Genomic DNA, 12,952 nt, shown 5'->3' with positions numbered 1-12,952 from the left:
AAGTGGGCCTTTCACTCCTCTGTCATTTAAATCTGTCTGAGCTGGGCCAAGTGCATTAATTGTGTCAACGGGATTAATTTAAAAAATTAATTAACGCCCGTTAACGCGATAATTTTGACAGCCCTAATATATGTGTATATATATATATATATATATATATATATATATAATTACTTTTATATATATTTTATTATTATTTTATTATATTATATATATATTTTTTTTCATGCAGAATTCTCTTTTTTTTTCCCCTGCCAGTGAAAGGTATTAAGTAAGTCATATAAGAGCTCAGTTTTGGATTCTGCACCCAAAAATTATTTAAAAAACGGCTGTTAAACCTAAAACTACAAAAATTGTGTTCTCCAGGGCAGAAGCGTAATTGAGTACAAATGCTACATGACTACAAGGGGGGATAAACCTGCCAAATGACAGCAGGAGGGAAGACAGGAAAGAATAGGGTAGGAAAGGGCAGTATTAATGTGGAGGCATTGCTAGGGGCAAAACGCACGGGAGGCGGTGAGCGCTGGCGAAATGTGAAATGTGAAAGACATCGCCTTTGAACTGAAAGCCAACGGGGCACGATGCGACTGAAGCGGCAAGCGACAGCGACATACATCGCCCTCTGCCTATGCGTCATCGCTCATCTCTGATTTGCTATGAATTTCAAAATTTCCGGTCTTTTCTGAGCTCCAACAACTTCCCATACTGCTGCTTTTTTTATGTCCCGGAAATCATGCTGAGAGGTACTATCAAGTACTCATCATTAAAAATCATTGGAACTCGAAGGAACTAAAGAACAGCAAACATACAAGAGATACTAGATATAATAAAAATACAACAAAAATAATATTAATTTCTCTGAAAAATAATGTTCACAAAAAGAAAAATGCTTCAGTCTGTATTGATGAGGCCCTATTCTCACACAGTTAAACAACAATGCAAAGAGAACTGATCACAAATTCATAATCAAAATAGATATGCAAAATACACATAAAGCTTACTCAGACTTTGGTCAAACTCCATTTAAACATTTTAGCAACTTGTTTAGCTCAACAAATATGCTGGATGGCAATATTTAGTCACAATATCCAAACTATGATGCTGGGAACCATTATCAGGTGTCTTAGCTTCTCAACATACAAGTGAACATAAAGCACCATGGACCCGTACTGTGGAATAAAAAGAAAACGACGGCGTCAGTCAAGGGACAAAACGCACTCATTGGCTTGATGTCTAATTAATTTAAAACTTGCCACTGACACCTTGTGGCGGATTTAAATCACTACCTGTGTCTACCAAGAGTGACACAGTGGAAATCACAGTCAACGTGGCCAAGTGACATCACCGTCCTGCGACTTCAACAACCATGGTGAGCTACTAGTTAACTTTTTGGTTTAAAATTGTACACATTTTATTAAAATGAAAACATTAAGAGGGATGTTCATATAAAATTATAATACCTCGCACCAACATTTATCTTTTAAGAACTACATGTCCTTCTATCCGTGTTTCCGCAAGTGTGGTCAAAAGCAAAAAAATTAATACATTTTTTTGTATTTGCATAACACCTTTTATTTAACAAAAGATGCTAAAAAAGATACCGTAAAATAGAAAGTTTTTTTGTGTTTATTACAGCATATCATCCTATTTATCCTTAAATGAAAATCCTGCTCAGAAAATCATACAAAAGGACCATCCTCTTTATTTCCTTCAGTGCAAATCCTTTTTTTTCCGCATTTTTGCTGGTTCAGGATGAAATAAATAACTCCCTTCACCGTGGCACCGCAGAGTCTCCTAGGAGACTGGCGCCACCGTGCCGCTTTTGCTCAACACAGCCAGGCGGTTATTTGTACAGTTACGTTGACCTTGCAGTGTCCGGGATGTGACAATTTGTCATCCTCACTGCAACCCATCCACTGTGTGAATCGGAGACTTTGTAACAATGTGGATAATTCCAGCCAATATTGAAAGCACAAACTGAACAATTTTTTTTTTCATAATTATTAGACAATTAGAGCTCATTACTGTAATTATAGCTCCTACTATCAACTACTGTAAATAGCACCCTTAGCTCAATTGCTAATACTAAAGATAATTATTGAATGTATAAGGTGTACTTTTTATTCAAACTTCTTTCCTTAAGCAAGCAAGAATCAACTAGAAAATTAAATTTGCTGTCCCCAAACTTTTAAGTTTCTTTTTATTTATTTATTTATATATCTTTTTATTCCTTATGTAACTCAACCGTGTGGGAGGCTTTTTTTCCCTTCAGGCGCTCTCTCCCTTTTCACATACTCATTCTGCTTCATTTTGAGTCTGTGATCCTCCTTGCACACACTTTGTGCACGCTGTCTCCTTTGTGGGCTGTCTGAACCTTCATTTTCAGTGTTCAATGCTACATACATTTTTTTTACAGCCTGTTCAATTTATATGGTTGATGATGTTTTATATAAAAAAAAAAAATGCCACAGAACCATCAATAGCTTATTTGTACTTTATACTATCCAGCACAACCAAATTCAATATACACCAAAAGGTTATGTTGAAACCAAAAAGCAAAACCAAAAACTCTTGAACCTTTTGATTCAAGTCTGCAAATGTGGCTCTGTTCAACCTAGCAGATAAGAATGAACAATGTGTTTAGCTCAAGAGCTCATTTGAGGAAGAATTATACCAAGCCACAGGGCTCCAGACTAATATTTTATACACAGTGGTCCCTAACTTAAAATTTTAGGGGTGCAAGCAGAATATTCAGGGGGCACACTGTGATTTCCTCTAATTTTCACTGTTTAACCATTATACTTTTATAATAAATGCATAATACTACAAAACTTTGAATCCATATTTCATTCTCTATCAATTTTTTTGACATCGACCAGTATACTACTTAGAAATTAGGTCAACATGGGAATTTCGTTCCACTTGTGTCGGCGTCACCTGGTACTACAACTAATCGGTAATGGATTTATTGATCGACAAATCACCTGCGACACTGGCCAACCCAGAAATTGACATCCACATGCTACACTTTGTCAACATGGAGGAGCTATCATTTTAGCAGTGTGCGACCAGCACATACTTAAAGGGTATGAAAACGCAAAGGGGGTGTGAGACATCAATAGAACCGTTATGTGCCAAGATAACAAATATTGATAAAGTTAACAAAAAAATCAATCACATTAATGAGCAATTATCGAAAATAGATCGAAAATGACGAACATTTCCGAAAGTGTTCCGGAAACAGCCGAATGGGGCGGAGACATCATAACAAGGAAACAAAAGGTCGAGGCAGGTGCCATCGCTGTTTATCGATGAAAGAGTTGCGTTCGTGTTTTATCAAAAAATCGCTAAAATGGTTCAAACCTGTCATGCTATGTGGTTTACAAATCGCCATTTGTCGCAATGTAGTACCCATGAGTTCCCGAACGCGAGAAAAAGAGCTGGGCTACGCAGACAATGAGTGAAGTTCGTCAGTGCTAAGAGGGCTAATTTTGCAATTTTACAGGGAAACGGGAACCTGACGAGCCAGATGTGCCTACAACCTCAAAGAAAACAAAATTTATGCTACTTCCCAATCACTAAAGACCCACGAACTGCGAAGGAGTGAATTCGTGACCCGTATGTGAATAAATCGAGTGATTCGAGCATGTCTGTGGAACAGGAATATCAGCTTGTAGAGATCGCAAATCACGGCGATTTAAACGTACATTTTAGACACAACAACTCTACCGAAGTTCTGGATTAAAGTCATTTCGGAATATACCGACATCGCTTGGAGCGCGCTGAAAACTGTGCTACAATTTCCAACATCGCTAGCTTGATGCTAGCTTCTCTCACTCTCCAATCTCGTCTCAACGAAACAAACTCAGCCCTCCCACTGATTCAGCGGGCGAGTTGTATTTTTTCCCTGCACTTAACACGACGGGGCTAAAAACAAATGCTATTTTATATTTGCTGTATTTTTCTGCCGCACATTGCCGGTGTTCTGACAAAGTTGGCATGTACGTAACGTTAAAAAGGACCGCGAATGCAGCGATTCCTAAGTACACACTACAAACTTTCTTTAAGGAATATTAACTTACGTTTGCCATGTTTGGCGCACACAACAACTGCACGTAGCCCTCTCACTTAACGACTTCGCCGTGTCGTTAAGCGTTAATTTACGCCATTTCCGTGTTGCACATGTATGTTTGTGATGTAAATAGTTTTTTAGCACCAACCATTGGATAACATTGAGAGTCCAACTGAATATAAAAGAGGGACACCGGTCCGTGGAAAAAAAGGCCCAAATCACACCGGTCCGTGATACAAAAAAGGTTGGGGACCCCTGCTCTAATCCCATTCATATTTGTGTCGGTTGGCAGAGCGAAACCGATGATAGCATATTAAATGATAATTATTCTATACATTACTTTATTTTGCGGTCACGGTGTATCAGCTTCACAAAAAGAAATGCAAAACATACCATTTGGTGTTTCCCACACGAACTGTTGTCGGGGTTTCATCAGTGTGATTGCTCCCCTCAATGATCCTTTCATTAGGCTGCATTGGCTTTCGTTTGGGCTCAAATTGATAACCCAAAACACCAAAGAAAGGTTCTTAACTCTCCTCGTCACCATTAGAAGAATGTTCGTTACGTCGGAATCGTCGCTGCAACTAGAAACATAATTGTCCGCCATCATCGCCGCCATTCAGTACTAAAGCACTGAGCCGGTTGTTTCCTTGTTTTGATGTCACGCCCACAATCTGCCAGATTTCCGGGATCTCGGGGGCGGGTCTTTTTAGCTTGAAATTGACCCAAATTTCTCTCATTTTCTTGGTGTTGCGATGTGTGTAATTACACGAAGTGACATGATATGAATCCAAAAGGCATTCGTTTATGGATAAATGATGGAATATTAGCATTTCCCCAGGTGTTGACATACACTTTAATGATATCTGTCGGCATGATTTCCGAGACACAAATAAAAAAGCGGCAGTATGGGAAGTTGTTGGTGCTCAGAACCGCAGACCGCAATTTTAAAATTCCCTTCAAATTCATAGCTAAACAGAGATGAGCGTTGACGGACGGGCAGAGGGCAGTGCGTGTCGCTGTCGTTTGCCGCTGCAGTCGCATCACGCCTCGTGTGTTGGATTTCAGCTCAAAAGCTACGACTTTCGCATTTCAGCATCGCTCATTGCCTCCCGTGTGTCGAGCCTGAGTCGGACTTATTCCCCCCGTTGGCCTCCTTTGAAACAGTGCCAGCAGGTTTGGTAGAAAAAAAAAGTACAGTGATCCCTCGTTTTTCGCGGTAAGTGAAAAAACGCGAAGTAGCGTACCCCCCAATTTTTTTTAATTAAAAAAAAAAAATGTGTGTGTGTTCAATGTATTTATTCAGATTTAGCATTGGAAAGAGACATGTTTTTTCACTTTTTTCCTGAAGTATAATACATAAATAAATAAATGAATGGCGGACACATTCAGGTAACTTGAAATTCTGCTCCGAGACCCCCAATTTGGCCAAACTCAAACTTGTCCTCTATGCATGTGTGATATATCATTGGAAAGCATAACATTTTTAAACAGCGAAAACTTATCTGGAGGTGAGAGCACGCGAGAGCAGAATTACAAATGCCATGACTTTAACGAGATATTATCGCGTACTTACCTTGTTTCGATCCAAAAACTCCATTTAGCATGTATCACTGAGTGTGAAGCCACAGCTGTGAATGGCCACAGCTGGATTTTTGGGGGGATTTTATCGGTGAAACATGGTAATATAACAAGGGTCGGGATGCAGAAATCGCAGACATCAAGGAGTGGTTGAGATTTTCTTTTTCATATATTTACCATTTTGAACGTTTTTTTTTTTCAAATTTTTTTTTGTTCGGATCCATTATTTATCATCTAACATATCGGAGAACATGCGACAGTAACAAAAAAATTACAATTAAGCGATAGTTATGAGGTAGATATCCGTGACTTTTTTATAGACGCCATTTTTTTCATTGTGATGTCATTTGTTTAAAAGTTTAAAATATGTGAGTGAATAATTTTTTAAAGTATTTTTCTTTTTTTTTAAACGAAATATTAGTCATCAATTAATGACTCTAAGCTAAAAATGATAGACAATAATAAATATAATTAATTACCTTCGTTTTGTGGCTGGGTTAAAACAAAAGCGTTGCACGACGTCTGTAAATGGGTGTTTCCAGGGTAAAACGGACAAATTTAAAATAGTTCGGGGGCTTAATGCGCCATGAATCTGCTATGGCAGCATATAGACATATTGTTCTATCGAACACAACAGTTGTTTTGGCTTAAAATACAGCAGTTTCTTTTAAAGAGGAGTACAAGAGCAGAAACTGCTTTTTAGTCTTGTCTGTGTTTTCCGACCAAAAAAAAAAAAAAAAAATACAGTATATACTGTAAATACATATTTACTGTATATTTTAAATAGTTTTAAGAGCTTCAAATGTAATAATAATAAGTTTCAAACATGTTACATGTTACCACCGAATTATTTTTAAGAGAAAATAAAGTAATAGGAAAATGCTTGGCTTGATGAACTGCTTCATTGAGTGAGTCCACTCAAATCCGTTCAAGTTGCTTACTTACACACAAGGAGTTAAACATTGATTGACACATCCAGTGCTTTTGAAGTTCTTGTCTCTAGTAAGATCAAACCCAAACATCTGTCAATCATCGTTAACTTTAGTATGCATCTCCAGCGCACTCACCGCCTCACCGACAAAGAGTAGGGAGAGGGAGGGCGGGAGAGAGACTACGCCATCAGCTCGGGACAGCTCATCTGTATTTAATATGGACTGAAGGCGCGGAGTTTGAAGTGCGAAGTCGCGAGGGATCACTGTACCTCTACTTAAGACATTTATTGGTTCTGGAAGTACTCTCGTAACCCGAAAATTTTGTAAATAGATTTTACATGTGTAATTGCCCTAATCAGTTCCAAGCACTACTGACATGCCATATTAAATTTTATAATTGGGGTAAAACCGGAATGAAACACCAGCCAAACACATGATTGTTCCAAATACTTAACCTAACTTTTAATACCTGCAATGAAGTAGATAATCAAACAAAATGCAAAGAAAACAAATATATCTTACCTTTCGAGTGATGCAATGTCCTCTTTTACGACATTGATGGTTCCTATCGTCTATCTCACTCTTCATGACACAAAAACGCTGGGAAACCTATGCTCTACTGTGCTACTAATGTAATGAACCTTCTGTGGGCTTAAAAAAAACTATTTGCGAGAAAAACACAAGGAGCCTTGTGCTTATTTGGCTCAGACGTCAACGCACAATATCAACAATAACACAGTCGCACCTGTGCACATCATAAAACTACAGCACCCAACCTGTAAATGTCATCAAATTTGGCCAATAGTAGAGCAGAATCCAATTACGGGGCTATGATGGGAAATATTATGACCAATAGGGCAGCAGGATCTTATGGCGCAACATTTATAAGCAGAGAGCAGGAAGTACATAGTGTATGTATCTTTTCCAGTTTTGTATAGTGTTTTGGGCTCTCGTAACCTGATGTCGTAACCTGAAAATGAAAGTAGAGGTGCCACTGTAGTTACAGTGCTGGCCAAAAGTATAGGCACCCCTGCAATTCTGTTAGATAAAGCAGGGGTCCCCAACCTTTTTTGCACCAAAGACCCATGTGATTTGGGTCTTTTTTTCACGGACCGGTGTTCTGACAAATTTTGCAACCCATCAAAAATTGCAAAAATGCGATTAATGTAAACATGGCCGCAAATGCAGGGATTCCAAAGTAAACACTACAGACTTTCTTTAAAGAAAGGAATATTAATTTACGTTTGATCATGGATGGGCATGTAGAAAGGTTCTCCTCAGATACATCCTGCCATGTTAGCTGCACACAACAACTGCACGCTGCTCTCTCACCATTAACGACTTCGCCTTGTCGTTAAGCATTAATGAAGAAGCCCGCTTCACAAAGATACGATGTTGGAAATTGTAGCAAGGTTTTCAATGCTCTCGTAGCGATGTCAGGATATTCCGGAATGACTTTAATCCAGAACCTCGGTAGAGTTGTTGTCTCAAATGTACATTTAAGTTCACCGTCATTTGCGATCTGTACAAGCTGATCCTCCTGTTGCACAGACATGCTCGAATCACTCGGTTTATTCACAAACGGGTCACGAATCCACTCCTTCGCAGTTCGTGGGTCTTCGAGGTTGTAGGCTCATCTTCTGGCTCGTCAGGTGCCCTTTTCGCCGTAAAAAATATCTCCAAAGACGTCTGTTTTCCAGTCATCTTCGCTTGTGTGGGAGCTAATTATTTCCGGTAACAAATGTTTTGCGCCCGCGGCCTAATAATACGTTATTATCGAGGACAAGTGCATATAGATATATTATATACACAAAACAAGATGTACTGCTGGAAATCAAATCAATGGATTTCTTTGACGACATTCTAATCTATCCTGTAGTATTATATCTAGAGTAGACAGGGATATTGGTGTGTTAAACAGGGGCACAGGGTTAATTCGGCCAGAATGCCGCCGTTAATAAATTATGTCGTTAATAAGTGATTGTTTCTGTGCGGCCCGGTAGCAAATGCGCCACGGACCGGGACTGGTCCGCGGCCCGGCAGATGGGGACCCCTGAGATAAAGCTTAATTTCTCCCAGAAAAAGATTGCAATTACATATGCTTTGGTAGTAATATCTTCATTTATTCAATGAAAAAACACAAAAGAGAATGGGGAAAAAATTATATCATTATCATTTTACAAAAAAATCCAAAATTGTGCAGGACAAAAGTATTGGCACCCTTTGAAAAATCATATGATGCTTCTCCAATTTGTGTAATTAACAGCACCTGTTACTTGGTACATGACAGGTGGTGGGAATTAATCACACCTGCAGCCAGTTGAAATGGATTTAAGTTGACTCAACCTCTGTACTGTGTCTCTGTGTGTACCACATTGAGCATGGAGTGAAGAAAGAAGACGAAAGAACTGTCTGAGGACGTGAGAAGCAAAATTGTGAGTAAGCATTGGCAATCTCAAGACTACAAGTCCATCTCCAAAGGCCTGAATGTTCCTGTGTCTACCGTGCGCAATGTCATCAATAAGTGTAAAGCCCATGTCACTGTGGTTAACTTTCCTAGATGGGGACGGAAAAGAAAAATTGACGAGAGATTTCAAGAGATTTCAACGAAAGATTGTGTGGGTGGTGGATAAAGAACCTCGACTAACATCCAAACAAGTTCAAGCTCTCCTGCAGTCCAAGGGTACAACAGTGTCAACCCTACTATCCGTCGGCGTCTGAATGAAAAGGGACTCTATGGTAGGATATCTAGGAAGACCCCACATCTGGCCCAGGGACAGAAAAAAGCCAGGCTGGAGTTTGCCAAAACTTATCTGAGAAAGCCAAAAACGTTTTGGAAGAATGTTCTCTAGTAAGATGAGACAAAAGTAGACCTTTTGGATAAAGGCATCAACATAGAGTTTACAGGGGAAAAAAACGAGGCTTTCAAAGAAAACAACACGGTCCCCACAGTCAAACATGGCGGAGGTTCCCTGATGTTTTGGGGTTGCTTTGCTACCTCTGGCACTGGACTGCTTGGCTTGCATGGTATTATGAAGTCTGAAGACTACCAACAAACTTTGCAGCATAATGTAGGGCCCAGTGTGAGTAAACTGGGTCTTCCTCAGAGGTCATGTGTCTTCCAGCAGGACAATGACCATAACACACTTAAAAAAAAGCACTAGAAAATGGTTTAAGAGACAGCACTGGAGACTTCTAAAGTGGCCAGCAATGAGTCCAGACCTGAATCCCATAGAACACCTGTGGAAAGATCTGAAAATGGCAGTTTGGAGAAGACACCCTTCAAATCTGAGAGACCTGGAGCAGTTGGCCAAAGAAGAATGGTCTAAAATTCCAGCAGAGCATTGTAAGAAACTCATTGATGGATACTGGAAGCGGTTGTTCGCAGTTATTTTGTCTAAAGCTTGTGCTACAAAGTATGAGTCTGAGGGTGACAATACTTTTGTCCGGCCCATTTTTGGAGGTTTTTTTTTTGTAAAATGATAATGATTTAATTTTTTTTTCATTCTCTTTTGTTTTTTTTTTTTTTTTTCATTGCAGGCAAAATAAATGAAGATATTACAACCAAAACATTGGTAATTGCAATCATTTTCTGGGAGAAATTGAGGATAATATGACAGAGTTGGAGGGGTGTCAATACTTTTAGCCAGCACTGAATTTATTTAACAATACTATTAAATGAAACCTCTGCCTCATTGTTTAGCGTTAGAGATATGCTCATTCATTTTTGATTGAACATTTTGGCATTTTACTACAGCCTTTTACACTTGTGTATTTTATTGATGGCATAATGCTAGTGGGTGGGTGAGCCAGATATTTTTAAACTAATAAGTTTGAGAAACAATGCTCAAGAAAAAACAAGCTAATTGTCCAAGTAAAGCATCATAAATGTCAAAAAGGACCAGATGCAGCAACAACATCCTGGTACCTCAGTGTGATCATGAAATACTGAAGGAGAAGAGAGGAATGCTCTCTTCTTCCAATGATAGTCCCAAAAAGCAACAAGAGTTACTCTTAGACAGTCAACTTAATTGTGTTGGTAACGAAAGAACGAATAGCACCAAAAGATCATCCACCAAATGCGAGTAAAAAACACTTCATGCTAGCCACACGATATGGTGGGATGTCATTCCAGATTTCCATTCTTTAACCAGTTGTTGTTGCAAGCTTGCCAATGGTGTTGTTTTGTTCACTGTGGAAAAGAACAAACAGCATGCCCAGCCGTGCAGTGCAAAGGAAGCATTGTTACAGACGGTATATTAAAAGATGATCCCGGCACTAATTCTACAGCCTTTTAAAATTATTTTTAATCATACAATCCAGCCCACCCACATATCGCTTTCTATGTTGCAAAGATGTTGTATTAAAAGCCATTTTTTCATCTCCCTGTATTGTCTGTTTTTGCTGAGATGGAGTCTCTCTTTTTGTGTATGTGTGTTTGTCCTTGTGATGATTCTTTGTTGACTTGTCTGCCTTGGTTATCTTTGTTGTTATTGTCTTATATGTCTCCATCGTAGGTAAAATGCAAGATGGCAATATGGAGAGCAACCAGATTAAAGGTAACCAGACCACATTCTCTCCTTCCATCCTTTTCCTCCACCTCCTTTTTCCCTTCCTCTGGTGTGCAGTTTAAGCTGTGGGTCAAATGCAGGTTACTTTCAATTCGTCTCCATGAGAATTGTGCACTTCTAATGCAGGAGAGGATTCCAGGGAATTACCTCTCCTAGACAATTAAAGAGTGGGTCGTATCAAAGCTCATGTTTGGCCTTTGTTTAACCTGAAGTCTTATTAGGTTAGCATACAAAAAAAACTACCTTCCCCACGGCTGTGTCTGCCACTGCTGTGTTGTCCTGGTGTTGTTGTTCTTGTTGTTTTTGTTGACATATTGTAGTGACAACAGCAGCCTCTGTAATGTGATTAGGTCACCCATGCACCTTAAAACCTTCAGGTTCCTAAAAGTACCAAATAGAACTTCAGTTTGCAGACAGCACTTTATTTTTATTGTTCATAAAGAACTTACAATGCATAAAGAGGCCTTTCATCAGAGTTGTACATGTACAAAAAATTAGGGATTTCCCGATCACATATTTTTGCACCCAAGTCCGAGTCTGAGTCCCCTGAGTTTGAGAATTTGCCGATACCGAGTCCCCATCCGTACCAAAATTTTGTTTTGTTTTTGTTATATATTTACTTGAACAAAAGTTCCAAACTTGTTTACGGGACTGTACTTTTTATAGTACAGGTAGTCCCCGGGTTACAACGTACCCGATTTACGTGATTTCGACTTCGACGCCGGAGTCTCGTCTGCTATTTTGTCTCCAGTCGATTTTTTTTTTTTCTTTTTAAGTAATGTTGATTTTTGTTTTATGATGCATGCTTGTATTTTGGCAGAGGAAGCCTAAAGCAGGTAGCACTTCCGCATGCGAGTAAGAGCACATGCACGTACACACAAAAAATAACCTATTTTCGCACAAGCACACACGAGGAAGAGTGCATTTTGCTCCCAGGAAGAAGTCGCGCAGCCAAGTGAGAGAGAGGGGAACGATAGTTGCAAACCTGTCCGCACATTTGTTGCTTGTGAAGCAACACCTGTATATAACACAGTGGTGTTACCAGGATGCCAGGTGTAGGTGGGCATTAGTCTTACCTGGGGGGGCAAAAAAAAAAAAAACACAACAATGCTCAAGTAGGTTGAAATCCAGCGTAAGGCTACTGCACCTTAAAACATGTTTTGTTTTCTCCTTGAGATAACTGTTGTCGTGATTTGGTCGAAACAAATAAAATTTGATTTGATTTTATTTGACTTAGAACACATCCATAACTGAACAGTATGGACAAGCAGGTGACAATGATTTTTTTAGGTGACCTATTGTGGTTCCTCGGTTTTATTATTATTATTATAGTTATTCTTTCTTTCGCAGCCCCTTTCAGCTGAATTTGACCCCCTTAGAATGCTTCATAATGCACAGGTGCAATCTTTGATACCGTGTAACGACAAATTCCAAATACATCATGTAGTTTCCCTAGCAGTCATTATTTGTCCCGCCGACACTTTGAGCCCTACTTTGACCCCCTCAGAATGTTTCAAAACTCACCAAACTCAACAGCCAGTTGAACACTGGTGAAAACTTTGATAAAATGTAAAAACGAAAAAAATCAATCAATCAATCAAAATATGCGAAAATGCGTGCAGCGCCCCCTGAGAACAAAACCAACATTTCATTTTTTTTTAAATTTTTTTTTATACTGTGAAAGAGGAGTTAACAACGCAAATGTTAAAACGTTGAACACATCAGTACTACATTATATGAATGGGATACCATACGCTTTGCCCAGACTGCCGTTAGTACTACATCCAGTTTTCCCC

General features: G+C 39.2%; 1 protein-coding gene across 12 annotated transcripts in view; it reads left to right on the top strand.

The window, feature by feature from the left end:
* The window catches only part of atp2b2 (ATPase plasma membrane Ca2+ transporting 2), a 329,843-nt gene that overhangs the window by 192,786 nt on the left and 124,105 nt on the right, over positions 1 to 12,952 (top strand). For 8 of the 12 annotated variants that reach the window (XM_057845541.1, XM_057845537.1, XM_057845538.1 and 5 more), the window contains one exon: positions 11,103 to 11,144. The exons of the other annotated variants lie outside the window; for them this stretch is intronic. In XM_057845541.1, the coding sequence (XP_057701524.1) occupies positions 11,103 to 11,144 (42 nt within the window). The remainder of the gene's footprint in view (positions 1 to 11,102; positions 11,145 to 12,952) is intronic. 12 annotated transcript variants of the gene reach the window in all.

This window comes from Corythoichthys intestinalis, chromosome 9, assembly GCF_030265065.1.
Source record: "Corythoichthys intestinalis isolate RoL2023-P3 chromosome 9, ASM3026506v1, whole genome shotgun sequence".
NCBI lineage: Eukaryota > Metazoa > Chordata > Actinopteri > Syngnathiformes > Syngnathidae > Corythoichthys > Corythoichthys intestinalis.
Note: the sequence above shows the minus strand (reverse complement) of the source record. Positions and strands in the feature narration are given on the sequence as shown.